This window comes from Cervus canadensis, chromosome 7 (genome assembly GCF_019320065.1).
Source record: "Cervus canadensis isolate Bull #8, Minnesota chromosome 7, ASM1932006v1, whole genome shotgun sequence".
NCBI classification, from domain to species: Eukaryota; Metazoa; Chordata; class Mammalia; order Artiodactyla; family Cervidae; genus Cervus; species Cervus canadensis.
This window is the reverse complement of record NC_057392.1, coordinates 50,217,238-50,240,477: the sequence shown is the minus strand read 5'-3', so window position 1 is coordinate 50,240,477 and position 23,240 is coordinate 50,217,238. Positions and strand designations below refer to the sequence as shown.

The following is a 23,240-nucleotide window of genomic DNA, read 5'->3' as shown; positions in this document are numbered from 1 at the left end:
AGGTAGGGCAGGTAAGGGGACCTATTTGACAGCTGAATGGAGAAGGAGGTTGGAAGGATGAATAAAGATCAGAGTGTGAATTCTCAAATGCTTGGGTAAGTATTTAGAACTTAATTTTGTAAGCAACAGATTTGCAGAGTAACCTATGGAAGAGACATTTTAAAAAAAGATTAGACTGACAGGTTCTAGAAGTCTGTGAGGACATTATTGCAAGAGAATGAACTTTAGGAAATGAGCATCTGAGGGTACTGTCAATGGAAAGGAGAAGAAAGGTTAATGCTTATGACATTATGACTTTTTGTTTCTAATTTTTAAAGCAATTTTACCTATGAATCTGAACTTCCCTTAACTGGTGATCTAATTAAGCACAAAGAGAAATGGTAAGACTGTCATATTGTCATGGAGCAATAGTTGGAGTCAACTAAGGCACTTTCAAAAACACTGGTAAATGCAAATATTAAGCCTAGGTCCCAGAACTTTCCTTTTCAAGACTTCTGCCCCTTCCTCACATTTTGTTTGTTTATTTGATCATGTCTTCATTTGTCAGTTCACTTATTTGTTTGATGGAATTAAAGATGGTGGAGAGACTTCCCTGGCGGTCCAGTGGCTAAGACTCTGAGATCCCAATGCAGGGAGCCCAGGTTTGATCCCTGGTCAAGGAATTAGATCCCACATGCCGTAACTAAAGACACCAACAAAGATTAAAGATCCCATGTGCTGTAACTAAGACCTGGTGCAGCAAAACAAATAAATTATGCTGTTGTTGTTGTAGTCGAATCCAACTTTTGTGATCCCATGGTCTGCAACCCACCAGGCTCCTCTGTCCACGGAATTTCCCAGGCAAGAATACTGGAGTAGGTTGCCATTTCCTTTTCCAAGGGATCTTCCCAACCCAGGCATCGAACCCACATCTCCTGCACTGGCAGGTGAATTATTTACCCATGAGCCACTAGAGAAGTCCAAATAAATAAATAAATATTTTCTTAAAAATTTAAAGATCATAGAGGTCAATAATATTCTAAGATTGTGTCCATGGGATGATTTGGGACGTCTACTTCTCCAGGTTCATGGCCAGCTAACAGGTTAAGCAATCTGTTAGCTGGGTGCTTGACCTCTTTTGCTTTTGCTTGTTTTGGCAATCAAGACAACTGAGTGGTAACAATTGACAGTAGAGAAACTGCTCAGCAATTGACTTTATTATTTTCAAAAACCGACCTTGAGCTCATAAAACCAACTTAAATAGTTGTCTACACCTATATAAATTCAAGAGAAAGAAGTCTGTTATAAATACATTTTATATATGAATGTTAACTAGTCATAATTCAAGTAATACTAATTTAATATGATGGGCAAAGAGTAAACCAAATACATTTGAATGACAAAATTCAAAATAAGATCATTTTATAGAGACACAAACTTCCTAGGATAGTCTTTGGGGATTAACCTTTATTGTAAGACAAATCCCATTGCATAGATTATAATACAGGGCATGATACTCCTAAGAGTTAATATGCACTGAACATCTACTATATACCTGCAACTATATTGATCTTTGCATTTCTTAATTTATTGAATTTCATCAATTAATATTAGCAGTAGGCATTATTATCATTTTATACATGAAAAAACTAACAGCAGTTTAGTAATTGACTCGAGATTGCAGTTTTGAAGGATGAAGCTGAGATTTGAACTGAGCTCTGGCTCCAAAATCCATATTCTTTATAATGTTCTATACTGTCAATTAAAGATTGGCACAGTGGAGGATCTGAATTTAACCGTTTTTATTGAAATATAGTAGCTGTACAATATTCTGTAAGTTACATGTGTACAATACAGTGACTCACAATTTTTAAAGGTTATATTCCATTTACAGTTACTTTAAAGTATTGGCTATATATGAATTTAATTTTATATTTGGAACAAAAAAAGATTCAACTTCCCTAGCATCTGCAGGAGCCATAATCATACTTACCTTTAGGTCTGGCTTTCTTACGGCTCTATTTATGATACTCTCCTCATCGGTGATGAAAGGATTGTCAGCATTGAGCCGAAATGCACTGTTCAAAGCTGACAGGCAGATCCACATAACCTTCTTCCGAGAGTAAGTTTGGAATTCATCCTGAGGAAATAAACACCAAAACTCCTGTGAATTTAAGGAAGTCATCAGGCTAAAATTCAACCTGAAAAGCATTGTTTTTATATAATTGTGTAAGTTTGCAGAGTTAATAAACCCTCTTGATGGCACTATATGCCTTTGAAAGCTGGTAGATTTAGAGCTTTAAAGGGCAAAGTCTCGTCATCACTTACTGAGGAATCAGAATGTGAATATGATGCAGTGGCATATGACAGCACTCAAGAGTCATGAGGCAGATTTTCAGTAAGAATTAGTTTTCCCTACTACCCTCCAACCATGGGGCTATGACCACACACAAATTTCATAGGAAAAAAAAAAATCCCAAACAAGCAAGCATTCCAAAGTGTTTCTAAAGGGCTAAGAGACCAGGTGAACTGAACCATCCTCTTATTTTGAGGCTTAACTTCAATTCCACCTCTTCCAGAACAACCTCTTTAACACCTCTTGTGGGGGTGGGAGTGGGGAGGTCAGTCACTATACCAACTCCAAAAGATTGCCACTGTCCCCACCTTGTGCTCCCAATTACCTTCTACCTTACATTCTCTTAATTCTTCCAGACTATCTTGAAGATAGGTGCCATATTTTACTGTCACTTACATTCCACCCACATGGGGAATTTTGATTCACTCAATGAGAGTCTGATGAATGGATGGGAAAAGTATGGAAAGTATGAGCTGAACATGCCCAAGGGTAATTGTCAAGATGTTAGCATAGGCAGTGCTGAGGAAGGTATCTTTGTGCATGACCCTAACTGAAGCTGCTTCAATTTCAGTTCACTGATGACTCCATCACAGCATAAAACTAGAGGCAGCAGCACTGGTCTGAGTAACAGCTACCATAATGGTCCCTCAGAGACTGATTGATTATAGCAATGGTTATTATCTGAATGGGTAAATGACACATGTAAATTCCACTTGGATGTCTGGTAAACCTCAGGAGCTAGGAAGAATGGCCAGAAGAGTGAAGCCTGGGAAGCAATTTGAGGCCTAGGAATGTAGGTCAGAACCAGAGATTGTCTCCATCACAACACTTCAGCCATGAAGAGTGAGCTGACTGCAAAAGGCAGTGAGAAGCATTAGTAATCATTGCAGCTAAGTCTCTTACAATGATTCTCCTCAGGCAAAACCCACCTCCATGCCTTGGTTCTTACCATTTCCTCAGCTTGGAGTGTGTATCTTTAAGTCTTCCTGGGGCCAGATCCTAACCATCCTTCAGGGTCTGACTCAGGGTTCATGCATGGGAACACCCCTAATTTCTCTGACCTTTTCTCTAAATCATCAGGGTGCTTGAGATTCTCACCACATACTACCTCACTGCATCATTCTTTGTCCCCTCACCTTATCACTTCCTCAGACTGTGGGTAGAGATCATGTCTGATGGATGTCTGTGCTCCAACCTGGCTTAGCACAGATTCTGAGAGAGACAACTGAAGACAGAGGGAGGAGGGAGATGATCAGGGAAGGCGAAGCAGAGGAAGGAGGGAGGACAGAAGAGGGGAGAGGAAGGGAAGAAAGGAGAGGAAAGACAAGGAAAGAAGAGAAAAGGAGAGGAAAATTTAAAGAGACAGGAGGGGAGGAAGGAAAAGCCTTAGTAGAAATTTGAAAGTTAATGAGTTAATATTAAAAACCAGTAAAGTTGGCTATACTTCATTTTTTAAAGATTACTAAATCAAATCACAACTGTATGGAGTTACCTTCAGAGCCTAAGAATGACTGAAGGTGGCTACATTTCCAGTACTAAGCCACTGAACTGGGACATGTTCTAGATACTGTGGAATATGCCACAAACTCCCTAGAACACAACTTGACACAGCTCAGCATCATCCAGCTTTGCCTTTGACCACATGAAAGAGTCAAGTGCTCTGTTATGAAAAAAACTTTGTGTTTCCAATAAAAGTAATACAACAGTTAATATTTATTGAGCACTTATTGGGTTTTAGGCACATATAACACCACATGCGTATGCTTTCATATAACACTCAAAAACCCTAGGAGGTAGTTACTGTTCATTACCATCCCCATTCTACAGGGAGGAAACTAAGTTACAGCTGGTAACCATTAGAGCAGGAATTTGACACCCTCATCCCCCAGGCCTTCTAGATCCTGTCTTAGCCTCTGCTCTAGTCTATATTTTGTTTAAAAGTACAATTTGATTGAACTGCCATTTTATACCCAGCCTGAGCTAAGATTGCTAAAGGACAAAGTATCAAATGAAGTATCAATGAAAAACTTGGTAAGAGAGTATATAATTTTTAGCTAAATAGGAATACAAATTACAAAAATGGCTTCAGGATCAGAGACCTCAGGCCACCAAATGGGGACAATTAGGAAGATAAGGTCCTCTTGGTCCTCTTAAATGAAGCAAAATGATATTAACTACTAATTTTCAAATGATTACTTGGTAGTTTATAAACAATTGTTGCACCAGTTGTCCTATTTTAGGTTCACAAATCTCCAAAGTCAATATTAAAATCTCCATTTTGCACATGAGAAAATTCTCCATCAACAAGGCTAAAAATTGTCCAAGCCAATCTGGTATGGGGAGCAAGAGGGAACAGAGACCTGAGACCAGGTCTTCTCATGCTAAATCTTGGCTCCTTCCTCTTTATTTCAACAAGTCATCCAACAGTGTTTGTGATTCGTGTATAAAAATCACCTTGATTTCTAGACTGTGTATCAAATAGCATCCAGTTGCCCAGAATCTCTAATCTCCTAGCAACAGAGAATCTGACTCCCAAAATCAAGCTGTCACCCTCTGGTTCTTTGTGACAGCAAACAGACCTCTAGACTGTAATCCCTAAAAGGGAAAAGGCAAATTGGAACACTGGAACTCCCAAGCTCTCACGGACCAGTATTAATCCAATGTACTGACTGCATATCTTAGTCTAGGCAAGTATTAAAGGCTGAAATTCTTCTTATTACAGTCTAAAGTATCACTAAATTGAGGTGCTTGGATATAGTTGTCTCTAAGCTCATCCCTTTCCAGTCATCCCCTTTTACTCCTGGGGCCTTTTAACTCAAATTCTCTATAACGCAAAGTAGAACTCTAGATGCTAAATAAAGATGCCACAGTGACTTTTCCCTTGTTTACTACTCTGTTAAAGACTGTAAAATCATGCATATTTTTAATGACTATAAATGAAAAGTAACCTTCAAAAATTGCATAATTTTTAAAATGATAATTAAAAAAAAAAAGAAATACACCCAACTTTTTAAGGAGAAAATAAGACAAAGAAAAGGAAGGAAAGCATGTCACTGTGGAGTGGTCACCCTGGGTGAGCTCATCAACTTCTCTCCGTTTTCAGCTTGGTGTCGTCTAGTATGGAATGGAAAGGTAATGAGTTCGAATCTCAGCTCCAAAACAAACTGAAAAATCATCACCACCCTCTGAACTTAATTTTCATTATCCAGGAAGTGGGGATGATAATACACATTTCATGGATGTTTTCAGAATTAAAGGCATAATGTATGTGACCCAGGCTGAGTCTGGCCTATAGCTGATGTGACAAATGTTGGTTGGGTGCAGTGCTGTACCTCATTTCCATAGTATGTTGTTCCTGAGACTTTCTATAACTAGGAACTTACTTTCCCTTAAAAACAATTTAGAATCTCTAAGAGTCTATTTCTCCTATCTGGAAAAAGAAATATATTTACCTAGAAATGGCTATTTCCTCTTCAGTCTGTTTCCCAGCTCTTCCAAGCACTTACTGAGCTATAAAATACTTAAATACACTGGAAGACCTACCACTTTAAATAATTGCATTGTAATGCATATAATCCAAATTGTTTGCCTGGCAAATCTAGATGTTTTAACACTCAGGCACCATCTTTACCTCCTCTTCACCAAGAGAATCAATCAGACCAGTCCAGTCCTTGAACTCTAAAAGAAGATTTAAAATAACTTGAGTGGATTTCAAAGAATGGAATGTACACAGAAGACTTAGGTTTGACCTGGACAGAAAGATAGAGAAGGCAAACCTGGACAATTTTTATCTCCTGTGGACTTGCACTTTCTGAACCTGGTAATACCAGACTAACTTTTATATTGAATGAAGTAAGTGACCTTGCTTATCTCTTTCCAACCTTTTGCTGTAAGCACCTCATCTCTTGGAATTTAAGAACAGAGCAATGGTCACTTAAGTTCAGGCTTATCCTCTGGTGTAGAAGTTCACTTCACAAAATGCAGTACCTCTAAGATGGCCTTTAAAAAAAAAAAAAATGTTACCCATTGCAAAATTCCAAAGAGGTAGTAGGAAATCAGTATTTTAATTTGGGGTTTTATATATTACCTTGGATCTGAGTAAGGTAACTGCAAGATTCCAGTGTGCTCCGTGGTCTCCTCAGTGGCCGTAAGGAGACCTAGGGCCATTGTCCTGACATGGCAGTAAGTCCTCTGTATTGGAACCTCCTGTCTTGGTAGGAGGCAGGCTGTCCTTTATTACCAGTTACTGTCCTCTAGGCTCTTTCTCCCTATCTTCTCTATTTGTTCCAGTGGCCTTTAAGATTTCACTTTCTGTTTTGTTTGGTTTGTTAGCTTCTATTCTCAGGATTTTGTTTCTCTTTTTTCTTTTTCTGGTAAGTAATTTCTCTTGGAATATGGGAGGTTCACTCTCTAAGGGCAGTCTCCTTCTGGAATCTGCTGGTCTTCCATATAAGAACTATGGACCTGAGTTCTGCAAGTATTTGTCTTGCTGGACTACAATCACTTGGGATGATTTATAATAAAATTGGCCAACATGGGGCTTCTTTGAAATTCCTAAATTAGTTTCCATATGCAGGGCTTCCTGGTGACACAGATGGTAAAGAATCCATCTGCGATGCAGGATACCTGGGTTAGATCACTGGGTAGGGAAGATACTCTGGAGAAGGAAATGGTTACCCCCTCCAGTATTCTTGCCTGGAGAATTCCATGGACAGAGGACCCTGGTGGACTACAGTCCTTGGGGTCGCAAAGAGTCCGACACGACTGAGCAACTAACGCTTTCATTTTCACCCATGTAGTCAATTAGAAAAATGTAAGGCAAGAATGGAAGCGTATCTCAACAGGCATTTTTGAGGACTCAGGAAACACAATAATTAATCCATTTCCCTCAGAGAAACTACTCACAATTCTGTCAAAGGATTTCAGAACTGGAAAGTCCTCTGAGGCTTCTGAGAGCTCTGTTTCTCTGACTGTCACTCTCACTCTGCTCCTCTCTGCTTCTCTGATTATCCACCACAATGTTTTCCTTGCTATCTGTATCTCTCTGAACTTTCTTTTTATAGCACTGTTGACTGATTATTACAACAATAATTGTAAGGGCCTAATGAAAATGTCTATGACCATTGTGGTCATTTTGAATTAACGGCACTAATTCTGACCCTTAGGGAACAAAAGTCCCCAGAGGAGCTGTGTGTCTCTCCCCGTTTCTTCGAGACGTGAATGTTCTACCTCATCTTCTCAGGGAACTCCTGTCTAGACCATCTCCAATTCATAATACTGAAAAAAATGGAAAAGAGGCCTTTTAACTCAAACTGCTAAAAGGACTCTCTGGCCCAAACAGCCTCCTTAAAATTGCTTGTCAAGGGCAAATGCAAATCTTGTAAGTCTTCCCCACACATAATAAAAGACTTCAGCCATCTGAGCAAGCAGATATAATTTGTTCCACCTATTATTTATAAACTAGTGAGTATTTTTTTTTATTGTACCTGATTCATGACTAAAGTTTTAAAATTCAAGCTATGAGATCTCTAAACTTTCTCAAATCATATACCTTCTGCATGATCAGCTCTCTTTCTCCTCTGTGGGACATGGCTCTCTGGGAATGAGTCTCCCCAGTGCCAAGGGGGCTAATACTAATGTCAAATAACCAAGTGGTTGATCATCAATGCTTTCTAAAGAAACATCTCTATCAGAAGGGAGAAATGTGGAGAACTGTGAAAGGAAAACCAAAATGGAGCCAGTATTGCTAAAAGAGCACTCTTAAATGGAGCCAGGAGACTATTAAGGAAGTGTGACTTATGCACCTTTCACCCTGGATGAAATCTGACTTTTTGATCTGATGAAGTCATCCACAACACCTGCCACAAATTCAAAATACTTATCAGACCCTTACCCTAATATAACTTACATCAGTCTATTTATCAGACCTCTACTCAGAAACAACTGTGATTTCTTAAGGACAGACATGTTCTGACTTGTGTCAGAGCCTATCACAATTGTCCCCAGGCAACAGTGGTGACTTTTTATTCTTATTAGCCCCTCACTCTTTCTTTGCCAGAACACTCTTTCAGGGTACCCAAATCTGTCTCCAGAATTGCAATTCTTGAGACTTCAAATAGGCTGTATCCATGTTTATATGCAAAAAAAAAAACAAGACCACAGAAGTCCTTAACAACTCACCATAAATTTTGTTTTCACTGCGTACAGCTCTGGAACCCTGAGCCTTTCTTTTAACTTCTCTATGTCTCCATTTTTAAAATAAGGAAAAAATAATCTCTACCAGTAAGGACCAAATAAGACAACATATATGCAAACGCTTTGCAAATCATAAGTCACAATATAAATAGCTCTATCTTATAAAAGATAGTAGCCTCAAGACTATTTGCCTTAACAGAAAATCATCTCAGAGAGGCCAGCTTATGAAATTTCAGGCATTTCTGGCTAAATTCTTAACCAAAAAGTAGTTTAAAGTGGGGGATGGGGAAACAGAATTCAGAGACAGGAATGAGTACCTAAAAGAAGCATAATACTATGTCCTCTTACTTTCTCAATCATGGTATTTCACTTTACTCATGTGATAAAGTTTTGGTAGAATCTGTGAAACCATTTGTTGTGGGCTCAACTCATTTATTTAATTTAATTAAATAGTTATTGAGCACCTGCTGTGGCCATGAGCTAGGTGCTACACACAATGAAAAGCCATGGCCACTGTCTCCAAAAACCTTCTAGTCTAATGGAGAAAAAGTTATAAAAAGAACTATAACATAGTAGGGGAAGCTCTGGGCTTAGAGATTAGGAACTCAGGTTCAATTTCTTTATCCATGTGACCCCTTTTACCTGGACCATTCCCCATGTGCTCCTCTCCATCATCCACCATCACCTTTTAATGTTTATCATCCTCTGATGCTCAGAAAAGTCTTTCCTGGTTTTCTTGACTTGGTCAATTCCTTACCTATAGTCCTATGATAACCATGAAACTTTCATAAGTATTGTGTTAGCCAGTAAGTTCATTCAAGTTTTTCCATAAGATGTAACAGAAAAATTCCAATGAACTTTTTGGCCAACCCAGTAAGACTTGTAGCTGTTGGGTTTTTGCATTTATTTGTATAGTGATCCGATGAACTCTGTGAAGTCAAGAACCCTGATTTTACTGTAATAATTCCTGCCTCCTGCCCTGCCCATGAGCTAGCACTATGGTTGACATACAACCTGTGCTCATCAAATTTATAAAGCGAGGAGGAAAAGAAAGAGACAAAAAGGAAGGGAGAGGGAAATCCTGACTGACATTTACTAGATGGCAAAGTTATTGTCCTCTCTGTATCCTCATCTCTAAGATAAAAATGATAATGCCATTTTCCCCGGCTATTGTGAGAATTAAATAATATAATCAAGGAGATGCTGTTTTGTAAAATGTAAAGCGAATAGCATGTTAATAGAAGGCAGACTGCAGAAAGCATTATAGCAATGAGACTTGAAAATACAGAGCTAAAAGAGAATGAAGGAAAGGTGGTTAATTTCTCCCAGACTTAGGACAGAGAATGGATCAACAAAGATTGAAGAAACAAGGTGATTTATGGTCCAGGAATGAGGTTTAATAAGTAGAGATAGAACACCTACTCTCTATATTTACTGTATAGAGAATGTCTGGATGAGTGCATGCAAGTGTAAATGAGTTGAGTCCTCTCCAGAACGGCACTCAGTAAGAAGAGGGATTGCTATCTGTTTTGTTCATAGCTGTATTCCCAGCGTCTGTAACAATGCCTGGTAGATGATTGGTGCTTGCTCAACAAATAATGGATGAAAAAATAAGTGAAAGAATGAATGAAGGAAATAGGGAATATCAGAAGAAATGTATGAGTAAAATCATGGACAAATTATCTGGTTACCTTAAAAAATGTTGCTGATGTGGGGAGCCTGGGTTTGGAGAGAGAAGGCTGGAGAGGAAGAGGGAGGGGAGGAAATAAGGGATCCAGGAAACATGATCACACACACGCTGGTGGCTAATGAGCTTCCGGGTGGTCAGGTGTCATTTGCATGGCTGATTTGTGGGATTTTGAAGTTTTCAAATTAAAGCCCCTACCTTTGACATCTTTAGGTGAAACTGAAGGCAAAATGTTCCCTATGAAAACATAGATGTGAAATGCCTAAAGTCAGGCCTAATAGCCAATCATCACAAAGTTTTCTGCACATCATCTTCGGCAACATGTGACATACAATGACAATGAAAGGAAAAAAATGTAGTTGTGATTATAATAAAGATAAAAACTACAGAAATCATCAGGAGCATCTGAATTCAAAACACCAATGAATGTAAATCATGTTATTTGCATAGAAATGTGGCATCGATACAAATATTGGTTAAAATTCAGGAGTAGATGAATAATGAATAAAATGCCACTTTTAAAATTATAAAATAGAAATGTAATTACTCTTATCATTTGGAAAAAATCTCACTCTTCGAGGCGCTTAATAAGAGGAGGGGAACAGAAAATAAACTAGGTGCTAAAGACTTCCAGCCGGTATATCACATTACTATTTTTTTTTTCAGTTAAAAAATGACTACCTAATCAGTATCCAGGATAATGATCTGTAATCTTACCAGTGAGAGACTGATGATAAATACCAAGTACTGATTTTTTAATAACACAAAAAATAGATATACAACACAGTTTCAGGTAGGAGTCATCTAGGTTTCCTTACTGGGAAATCTTTACTGTTCAGCTTTTATAATATAATTCAAATAATACCTTTCTTAAGGTGTCATTTTAATGCAAATAACCCAACAGCAGACTTTTAAACTTTTGGCTCCCAAAGCTTATTTTTATCTAAGACTCACATAGTAGAAGTGTTTGAAATAATTGAGTTCTTCTCTAATTACATAAAGACTAATTTAGCACCTCATTTATTTGGAGAGCCTCTGGCATAGCAAATCCATTTAAAATGACTCACAAGAGCAGGTAATTAAAAATTACGGTTGAAATCAAGATGAAAAAGGCAAGACTGAAGGTGGTTTCAACGGCTCTGATTAGTTGAAGAGGACAGTGAAATGAGAGAAAGGCTTTCAAAGAGTTAGGGGTGGAGTGGTGGAAGGCAGTTTCCTGAGACACCAATGCCTTTTTGGATTTTCCACTGTATGTTCAGTTGCAAAGCCAACATGCAACTAGGAGACATAACCTGATTGAGTGTAGATGAGTGTTGGGGATTCCTAGCTAAAGGGTACTTTCCCCATGTGTCCTGTCCTACAAGGAAATGTCTATGGCCAGTAAGGGAAGGACATAGCACCCAGATGAGCAAGGCCATTAGGTGTAGGTGCATCTAGGCTACAGCAAGCCCTTTTGTTCAGTAAGCCTGTAAAGTTGATGACTAAAAAAACACATACACACAGAGATTGGTTCATAGAGCTTTTCAGGTCGACTATATCCTTCTACATCTCTGTATAATCATTCTACTAATTTTTTAGTGTTTGATATTGAAACTCTAACTAAAAATCTAAATTTATCTACTTTAAAAAAATTGTAATATATAGTGGAAGTATATTCTGTATATTTTGTACTATAACTTTATTCTGTATTTTCCAAGTCTCCTGTAAATGTGTTATCATATTTTCATAATTTAAAAAGTAAAAGAGAAAGAGGAAACAAAAATGTACACACAGACACACAAAATGATCTTTGACAATGATCAAAGATCATTTACAATTTGTACATGAGAGTGATCAAACCATTTACATTTTGTTAATGGCTTTTACAAATGTAATCTCACTTCATCCTCACACCAATCCAAGAGAGAACATGTGCTTTTACTAGTTCTATTTTACTAATAGAGAGACTAAGTTCCCAAAAGGTTAAGTAACAAACATAAGGTGTCACTCCCTACTTTGACATTCACTACAATCATAATTTTAGAAGGAATACCCTATGAATTAGATCTTCTTAAGGAAATCACATCACATACAAATTATTAAATTTTTGGTAAATAACTATAAGGCTAAGATGGATCCGGAGGCTGGACCTCTAGCCGCTGCCTGCCTTGTGCTCACCTCCCTAAAGCCATCCCATATCAAGATGTTCAGGAGAAAGGGCTGCCAGGTAGAGAACCAGGGACACACTTACCGTTGTCCTCAGCAACACAACATCTGCCTCTTGCAAGGAGCATGGGATGCAATTTGCCCACACGTGCCAAGCAGGTTTCCAGTAAAACACCAAGGAAAGGATCCCAAAGGAGAAGATGGATCCAGCAAGGCAGAGGGTTTTCCGGCAACTCTGAGTCCGGTAGCCAAATATCTCCTGGGGCAGAACCAAAATGAATACAAATATTGGTTAAGCACAATAAACAACAAATGAACAAATTGGAATTTTGCTGACGAAACTGGTGTGGGGACGTGCAGAGTGTGAAGAAGCTGAAGAAGTTGAAGGAAGAACAGAAGAACAGAGTGAGGGGTTGAGAAAGTGGAGAAAGATCCCTGACAAAAATTCTTCATAAGCTGTGATTTCAGACTTCCAAGAAGTTGTATTCCAACTGGAGAAATTCGATTTCTGCAATTTCAGCACCTGGCTACCCTGAGCCAAACACTTTACTACATGATACATCACCTTGCTTAAGTCTCCCAAGCATCCTCTGAATAGGATAATATGACCCTCACTTCACAAATGATGAGGCTGAGCTCAGAAAGGCTGTTGTAATGATTTGTCCAAGGTCACAGAGCTAGCAAGTTCTGCTGTCAAGATTCAAACCCAGATTCATCAGCTTTCAAGTCTTGAACTTGATCCACAACCTTTACAGATGTGACCACGAGCCACGTGTGAGAAGGACTGGGTGACGGAAACAATGGAAGATTCCTCTAGCTGGGACCAGCAGCTTTGTGGGAAGAGCAGGGAAGGGGGCGGCGTGGTGGGACCAGGCATCCTGGAACCAGGCCTTGAGTTTGGAGTCAGGATTTAGTGAAACTGTTTGACTATGAACAACTAAATCTCAGCTTGCCTTTGGGGATTTGGGGTAAAGACAATTAGGCCTTTCTACCCTCCTGTCTTGTTTAGTAGCAAAAAGAATTCTATATTAAGGGGGAAAAAACCATAGAGACTATTTGATTTATTTCAATTTTTGCTTACTGAGCAGCTGCTATGTGCCATGAGGGGAATAGAAGTTCATAGAGAATGCAAAGATTAACAAGGTCTGACCTCTAATAAATTTATAATCTGGACAAACTTTTTCCTTCCAAGGAAAGCCTGGGACAGAACAGAAAACCACCCCTGAAATTTATGGTCTCTATCCCACAGCTATATCCCACAAAGTCATAGATATACTGCACATTAAGTGTAATAACTAAGGTTGAGAGGAAGGAGCATGTCTGATTTAAAAGCACATTCTCTGAATCAAGATACTTGGGGTTCAAAACCTAGTCTTTGGTTTACTGGGTGTGAGGTTGAACAAGTAAGTTAACCTTTTAATTTCTTGCCTTGTCATCCATAAAATGAGGGTGGTGACCACACCCACTTCCCAGGGTTGCTGTGAAGTTTAAATGAGTTAGTATGTAAAAGTGCTAACGTAAGTAATTACTGCTGCTGCTGCTGCTACATTACCATTTCCTGGAACATAGACCCAAAATTCGATTGGAAATTCGACATAGCTTACTGGCATTTAGATCTAAGAATTCTTAGTATCAACTGTTCTACTTTTGTTAGAATTGCCTGGTAGGAAAAAGGGGGATCTGGAACATGCAACTTTAAATCCTCCAACTTTCCTGTCTCACTTGATAAAGATGTATTAGCAGGAAAGTTCCTGTGATACTTGGCTGAAAGCTGCTTGCAGGTGTAATTACTGGGTTCCTTTCTCTTATTAGCAGCACACACAGGTGCCGATAGCTTCCTTAGGTAGTGTTCACATCTGGCACATCTTTGATAAACTGTTCACCTCATGGCAGAAATACAAGCTCTTGACTGACTTTGCAAAGTAGAATGTCTATCCTGACATAAATACTCTTCTGTCCCACACTCCAGTTGTCGCTCCCCAGATTCCAAACCTGGGATGTTTCTGTACCCTCACCATACTGGAAGCAATGCTTTGTTGGTTTTATACCAAGCAGGGTACCAATTTTAAACTCCAGACCTGTCCTGAGTCCATCCCACCATCTTTTTCCATGTGCTTTTATTACACTCTTACACTGTGGAACAAATCAACTCTACCCACCCTTCCCACCCAGTCATTTTTTCACCTTTTTAAAAATATTACATTTAAGTGCTTCTTTATCTTGCCATTCAATTAAGCCTCTAGTTAATTATGCTGAAGTTATGCCAGTTCTGTCCCTAACATAAGCACAAATCTCCCTATCACTGTGCGTTCTTTTACAGGCTATTCAATGAGAGCTTTCTGTAGTTTCCCAAGTGTATTTATATTCATTATCAAAGTAACACAAGAGTGATGACCTTCAATTTCCAGCTAAGAAAACTAGAGTTTTAAGTGAGTATAGTAATAGTTTTTATTAGCAACTAATGATTTGGAAACAATGATGGTAGCTAACATTGATGGAGCACTGAAAAACCTTTCACCATGCACTTTACACACACTTTGATCTCATTGAAAAAGATCTAAATAAATTTTCCAATGCACAATGTTCATAAATGACTCCGAACTGAGCCTCAGGTCCAGATCTAGGCAGCACACTGAAGGTAATGTGAGCTGACCATTTCTACTCTAAGGCCTTTCTTCACTTTGCTTTTAAGTTCAATTTAAGAAAAAAAATTTTAAGTGTACAGCAAATTGCAGACATTGCAGGGACTACTCATAGATACTGGGTTTAAAATGGTAAAAATGTGTACAATGTGGTTTCTTATCAACCCATAGCAATTTCTTTCCTGCATTGCAGAGTGCATTCCATGTCTCTGAAAATGCTTGTGGGAACGGTTCCTACTACCCTGCACTCCACCCACACTGTCCCACAGAAGAAGAGTCCATCAGACCAAAAAAAAAAAAAAGTTGGACAAGTGTCCCCAAAATACTACTCTCTTGGCAGTCTACGTGCATTACAGAACAGCAAGCTGTCCCTTTCTTCATCCCCCTCCAACCCACAGATTCTCCTCCTCCCTCTGTCCCAGCGCATCTACATCCTTTGTACCCCTAAGGACCAAAAGTCAGACTTCTAGGTGTATAGGCCTTCTCCCTTCTCCCATGTACTCAAGAAGTCAAACTATATTCCTTGAAAATGAAAAGTGTGAGTTCCTCAGTTGTGTCCGACTCTTTACAACTCTATGAACTATAGCCTGCCAGGCTCCTTTGCCCATGGAATTCTCCAGGCAAGAAGACTGGAGTGGGTTGCCGTTCCCTTCTCCAGGGGATCTTCCTGACCCAGGGATCGAACTGAGTCTCCTGCATTGCAGGCAGATTCTTTACTGTCTGAGCCACCAAGGAAGCCCCAAGCAGTGATCTAAATCACCTTGGCCAACAGAACTCCTTGAGAGTCTACAGATCTTCTCCTCAGAAATACACATACATAAAGTTCTCCATAGAGATTCAGGGGGTTCCCAGAGTCTAGAAAAGACCCTTCACTAGAGAGCTAAGTCTAAATCAAGGCTGATCTTAAAGAATTTACACTCTGTATGTGAACTTGGGACCTGATGCTAGGCAAGCACTTAGTGAAAGGAGAAGTGTGAGGACAGGACCTCACGGAAATGCAGGGGAGGGTGAGAGGGTGACCAGCAAAGCAGAGCACTGACTGACTCCAAAAAGCTCCATGAGGTGATCTGATTGCCTGGGGGCCACTAAGTCCTGAGAATGGCCGTCAGCCTTCTAGACCCAGAGACTGACAGAACACCTCCCAGAGAAGTCTCCAGTTAAACAGATCCCAGGGACAGGGGTGTCATGAGAGAGAGAGAGAGGGATGTATGTACCTGTCACACAGACCAGATAAATACATGTGTGGGTGTTAAGAGTTTGCTCTCTTTCCAAAAAAAAAAGAGTTTGCTCTCTTTCCAACCTCCACAATTGTGATTATCCTGCCGGTGGAGCCATATGCAAACACAGCGCTTAAACTGGGCTCTGGAATCTTCTGTCATCCTAACAAGCTTTCTTTAAATATATTTGATCAATTACAGTCAGATCCTGTTGGCCTGGGAGCCATTTATTCTCTTTAAGACAATTTTGCTTTTCTCTTCTAGCTTCATTAAAATTTGGAAAGTTAAAGTGATTCATTTTTTAAAAGCTTACTTCCCTAAACATAATTTCTTTTCCCTTATTTTCAAATGTTTCACGCGAAGATGATGTTTTGCTACCTTTTCAAGCAGTACAATAAGTTATGCTAAAACAACACGGTTTAACTCCCTGCTGATTTTAACCACACATTCTATACAAATTTCTGCCTGGGTTGTTTCCAGTTTGTCATTCTTTAATGCTAAAGAATGATTTCATAAGTGTCCCCTAAGTTAATTTAACTTCTCCATTCAGGTGAGAAATTCTCAACCTGAATGATGTAATCGTAAACTGGAGGCTCAAAAAGAATGGCCTGCAGAAAGGTTTTTTGTTGGCCTGGTAAGTATTTCTTAAAACTTTAAATTGGTGCCCCAGTTATTTTCACATAGAAGTTCTACTCTTTCTTTAAAATTAAATGAGAAATTGTGACCATCCTGTACTCACATTCTTGCACTGTAAGAATCAACTGGGGACTAAAAAGATGACACAAATGAACTTATTTACAAAACAGAAACAGACTCACAGACACAGAGAACAAACTTATGGTTATCAAAGGAGAAAGGTGCGGGAGGAACGATAAATGAGGAATTTGGGGTTAACATATACACATTACTGTATATAAAATAGATAAACAACAAGGACCTATTGTATAGCACAGGGAACTCTACTCACTATTTTGTAATAACCTATATGGGAAAAGAGTCTGAAAAAGTATATATGTATATATGTGTGTGTATATATGTATATACGCACACACACACACATAGACACATATATATATGAATCACTTTGCTGTAACCCTGAAACTAATACAACATTGCAAGTCAACTACTACTTCAATAAAAATATATTTTTTTGAAAAGAACCGACTAAGGAGCACAAAGAGACTTGTACAAAATAGCCCACGAACTAACCCGATACCACCCAGTGAGACAGAAGATGATACTCTGCGGTGTGTTCACACTATAGGACCATCTGGCCGTCACCTGGTGAGAGGTGCTATGGACGTAACAGGTCCTATAGGACCTGATATGGCACTTCAAATAAATCAGCTCCCAGCAACACCCAAGTATAGGGATGACTTTAGTAAAACAATAGTAAATGAAAACAGTCAGTGCAAAGGCTTACATCAGCATGGTCATCTTTTTATAAAGTTAGAAACAATTAAAATTTTAAGGTTACCTTTAGGATACACTTAGATAAAAGAAAACTACATAGAAAGGAAGATAAGGGAGTAATGACCACGAGATACAGGACAATGGGTTACTTCTTTTGGGGTGAGATAGGGAAAGAGGGACGACTCTGTCAGATGTAGGTTATTGTCAAAATTCTAGATTTTGAGTGGTGGGGTCATCACATTATTATAAGGAATTAATTAAATGACTAAATTAATGCTATACAGAATGGACAGAGAACGAGTATGTCATGAACCAAAGATTATGGACCACTAATTGTGAGGATCTGAAGTCTTAAGGAAAAAAGGAAGGGAGAATCAGCCAGAGCAAGTGGGAGATGCCCCCCTTGAAATGAGCAGGTGCTCCTCGTGTCCCATGGTCTCTGCCAGGCTTTCCCTTTTCCCCAGCACTGAGGGTCTATGTCAGCTTCTATTTTTCATTTCATCCGGGTCCTCCTCACGGGAAATACAACCCCTCACTGTAGGCCAGTGGTTCTCCACCAGGGCTGATCTTGACCCTCAGGGGACATTTGGCAATGTCTGGAGACATTTGGGGTCACTCTCACCTGGGTGAGAGGTGCTACAGACATCTGATGGGTAGAGGGAAGGAAGGCTGCTAAACATCCTACAATGCAGAGGACAGCTACCCCCAAAACTCCACAGCAAAAAATTATGTGGCCCAAAGTAGTGAGGAGGTTGAGAAGACTGCTTTAGGATTTGAGCTTCCCCCATCTAAGCAGGTCTCTAGGTCCTAGTGCCTCAGACGTCATCCTCAGCACCCAGAAGAGAATTAGAAATTTTGACATTGAAATCTACTGTCAAAAAGGACTTAATGCCAAATGACCACTAAGTTCAATAGTGGTCACAACAATTCATTCAGCAGATGAGGAAATAGGAGTTAAGAGAGAAAGTCAAACGCCCCTGTGAACTGCGCCTGCATCCCTCCCCGAGCTGAACCACCCCCTCACTGTCACTCTGCCCCAGCCACCAGGACATTTCCCTTAAACTCACAGAGCCCTATCCTGCCTCAGGACCTCAGAGTGCATTGAAGAACAAAATGCCAGTTTACCGTACTACAGGTCCGTGTATTGTGGTGTTCCAATCAACCGCCTCTTGTATGGACAGAGAATGCAACTTTGGGTGGGACTTTGGGATTCTAGAATATGTCCTCTAAGCCACTGACCAAAAGAGAGTTTGCCAAACCCCTAAAAAGCTCACTTGCATCTCTACCCTTTCACAAATAGCAGGCAGGCCTCTCGTGACAATCCTAAAGCTGGGGTCCTTGAACAAAGTCAGGGACAGAGGCCTCTGCCTAGCTGGACATTCCAGGTGGGCAGCAGTCTGGTTCTGGAAGGAGGAAGAACAAACGAGTTTGGGGCTTCAGTGTCCTTCAACCTAATCAGGATTTCCTTTTCTCAGACCAGGAGGCTGCCAGCCTGGGCTGTGGAAACACCTCCGTGTCAGGCCAGTTAGTTGACAGAAAAGCAACTTCTCCCACCCATTAGTGACACCCTGCCCTGTAGATAATTGTCCTCCCAAGCTTGGCTGAAGCTCGTGAAACATACAGTTTATATAAATAATAACTCGTCATTGTGTACCAGTCACCCTAAATATCTATTTTTTTCACACTCTGCTTTAATCCTCACAACCCTACAAAGAAGGTAATATCATCTGGAGGAGAGATTAAGAAAGGTAAGGTTCAGGTTAAGGAAAGTCCTCAGAGTCACCCAGCTGGTAGGCAGCAGAGAAAAGTCTTTCCACCAAGAGGGTTACCTCTCATGAAGACACTCCCGCTCCGGCCCTCTGATAGTCTCATCTGGGGGGGGTTAGTGCTTGAATTCTTGCCAATTATTCACATTTGAGCTAATGGAGGCACCAACCAGACAGGTTCTTAGGTTCCTCTTAAACAGGTTTTCACAAGCTGCAAACTGCAGAGACAGAGGAAATAGGACAGAGGGACACCACCCAGCAACCAGACGGTGGTTTCTACAATCAACATCATTTTCTGGGCTGGTAATACTGGGCAAGATGCGTTTTCTAGATTTCCATGTGATGCTGAAATGAAAACTTTCCTTGCTGGTGATGTCTGAGTAGTGTTAAGACCGGTAGGCCTCAGATAGATCATATGTGAGATAGCATCCCATCTGAGAAGCCTCCTCAGTGCACAGAAGAGAGACTCAGACAGCAGAGCAGGGGGTAAACACCACATGTAAAGACCAAACTCTGAGTTCAAGACCTGTTTCTGCTACTTACTAATGTCAGCATCTGGAAGTCACTACCCCAACCTAAATAATAATAATAATGCCTGCCTCACAAAAACGTTGTTGACAAAGAAATGGGATAACAGTAGCAAACATACAATTTAAATAGAAGTTGTTTTTATTACAAGGGCTGTTAGACTTAAGGTTAATTGATAAACCCTCAGAGATGCCCTAACATGGCTGCCCGCCCCCCATTATCACTCAGATCTCAGCTTCCCCAACCACACAGTCTAAAGAAGCTATCCAATCATGCTCTTCCCGTCATCCTTTTTAAATCTCTACAAGCCCCTATTTTTATCTGATATATTTTTGTTTATTTTTTCATGATAGATTCCTAGAATGTAAGTTTCACAGAAGCAGAGAGTCTGTCTGTCTTGTTCATTGCTGAATCCCTGGTACACAGCAGAATACGTCCTGGAATAAAATAGGCCCTCTAATAGTTTTTTGAATGAACAAATGGCTCTGATGACATTATTAAATATCACCAGACTGCTAAACAGAGATGCCAAGAATGACAATGCCAGACTGTTAGCAAGTGATGAATCTTAACAAACATCCAGTCAAATATCATTTTTCAAGAGGAGAAATCTGAGACCATAGGAGAATTCTCAAACAAGGGCATACACACAGAAAGCATTGGAAAAAGCAATGATCTTCTTCCAAAGTCACAGTTCCACTCTCAAGCAGTGGAGAATTTATCTTGACAGTAGATTGTATCCCCAAGGATTCTTGTTGGCCTCTATCCCCAGATATGATTGTTTGTCACTTACCATAGGATATTATAAATGAAAGATGGGGGAAGTATGGTATCTGAACTCTGAGAGAAGGAAAGATCAGAGATAAGCCTGCATTTCTTTCACAATATGAAACATCCAGACCTCCAATTAAGCAAACCCTACTTCCTGGGTAAGCCTGTTTTGTTTTCAGACAACCTTACTAATGACTACATCATGCACCAGAAAGTGGGCTGAAACCCAAACCCAGAAGCTGGTACTCCTCTCAAACTGAACAATTCCATTTCTATCTGTTCAAACAATATAAAATCAGCATAAATATATTGATCTTCTGTTTCAGGTGCATGCTGCAACAAGGTCTTCTATAGACAAAAATTATTTGGAAAATCACCATCCTGAAAATTACCAAGCTCTCTTGTTGAGATGGCCTGAAATCTTTTCCATACAGAGGAGGTGGGTGAAAAGCATGCCTATAATCACTACTTACCATCTTTTTAGAATCAGCTATTTCTTAACATTGCTGTACTATCCAGCCTGCATACCTTTCACTGGGAAGAACCTTCTCTGCAGAAATGTATGCATGTGTGTACCAGAAGACACGAATATTAAAAAAATCAAAGCTGGAAGCAATCCAAATGTCCATCAACAATGAAACCAACATTTTTAAAGTATAGTCTTATAATGATCTGTTCTGATACAATGAAAATGAATAAACTCTAATTTTATGCAATAATATGGATATATCTCAAAAATAAACAGAAGAAGCAAAACACAAAAGAGTATAATCAATATGATTTAATTGTATAAGTTTCAAAAATATTGTCATGGAATGGTTAGAAAAAATATTTTAAAAGTAAGAAAATAAGAATTACAGAAAGCAAAAGGTTATTTCTATATTGAGTGACAGAGATGAGTTATGGTTAGGGAGGGCCTCAGGAAAACATCTGGAATGCTAGCAGTGTTCTGTCTTGTGACCTATGCAATGGCCATATGAGTTTTGATTTACTATTAAATTGGTTGTACACTTTTTTTGCACATTTATTTGACAGCTTTTAAAATGATTGGTTTATGCTTTTGCCTATGGAAGCTGTGAAAGCTTGTTGGACATACAAATCCTTGGACCCATAGTGATAACACGTGCAAGTCGATTTGCAAACACCAGTACAGAGGGGAAAGCACTGGCTTGGAAATGGGGAATCCTGGGCTCTAGTCTGAACCTTGATTCTATTAAATAATTCCTTTCCCCAGTCTGGGCCTCACTTTCACTCTGTCACAGAGGTGATGGAATTATATGATCTCTCAAGTTCCTGTAAATTTTGATGTCTATAGTACTTATAACAATAAGAACCTCAAAAATATCACTTATATGACCAGCTTGCAGTTTCCTCATAGATGCACATTATGGTTATAAATCCCTTCCATGGAGATGCCTGCCTCTACATCATAGCTGCCCATGTGGTCTTCACTCAAGCTTCAACATTCCTTTAAGGGAAAAATAGAGGGTGCTTCCTACAGTACCATTTGTGCAAATTACTGCCAACATATTGTGCAGACCACTTACCTGAGACCGTCAGACTGCTCTCTGAAAGAGGGAGCATGCCACATGCAAGAAGCCCCATGCCTGACCCCAAGGATGGGAGCTGGCACACCACTCCCATTGTGACATTGTGTGACTTCCTGGCCACTGTGCCTTATTCATCAACTGAACATCTTAATTCCCCAGTGTGACAAAACTACATTATTCATTTCCATTACTGGTATTCAGACTTGACCACTTCCTTAGGGAAGGTTTCTCACAATTCTATAAGATAGCACCATCAAGCCATGAGGCATGATTCTGGTTTTGACTGACAGAAAAGAGGCTTCCTAATCTGCTGGAGAATTTCAAGCAATTAATGGACCAAAGTGGCAGTTGATGAAGTTAGGCTGGGTGATGGGGAAATGAGTGACCACAATAAAAATGGAAAGTTTAGAAGAGTAGTGGAACAAAAAGGAGGCCAGAATTTCTAGTTTGTTGAAATATCCTGGAATGCCACACCCAACTAAAGGGTAATTCAGTGCACTTAAGCTGGGCCAGATAGTTATGATATAATTGCAGGTATTTGTTTTATGCCTTTGCTATTACAGAAGCAATACTTGTTCATTTTAAATCAGAAAAGAAAAATATTGTTTTAAATCCCCACAACCCAGAGTCACAGTTAACAATTTACTGCATACATGTTTTTTTTATCAAAATGAAATTGTACTATAAATACTCTTCTATAATTTGCTTTTTCAATCACTGGCCTCTATTTCTCCATGTCTATGAGTTTTTAATCTCAACTAGAATGCAAATTATATTCAGATTTTTCAATGGTTCCACTAATGTCCACTACAACTGTTTTTTCCCCAAACTGGAGTGGCATTATCCTATTTCTTAATCTTGATGATAATTAATAGATTTTTTACCTTATAGTTCAGCTTTCCTGGTGGTTCAGATGGTAAAGAGTCTGCCGGCAATGCAGGAGACCTGGGTTTGATCCCTGGGTCAGGAAGATCCCCTGGAGAAGGAAATG

The 23,240-nt window shown here is 39.5% G+C and overlaps 1 protein-coding gene across 4 annotated transcripts in view; it reads right to left on the bottom strand.

Annotated features, from left to right (window-relative positions):
• ATP13A4 (ATPase 13A4) overlaps window positions 1-23,240 on the bottom strand; it is a 115,871-nt gene that overhangs the window by 63,732 nt on the left and 28,899 nt on the right. For all 4 annotated transcript variants that reach the window (XM_043473348.1, XM_043473347.1, XM_043473350.1 and 1 more), the window contains 2 exons: window positions 12,448-12,621; window positions 1,973-2,119 (listed from right to left, as the gene is read on the bottom strand). In XM_043473348.1, the coding sequence (XP_043329283.1) occupies window positions 1,973-2,119; window positions 12,448-12,621 (321 nt within the window). The remainder of the gene's footprint in view (window positions 1-1,972; window positions 2,120-12,447; window positions 12,622-23,240) is intronic.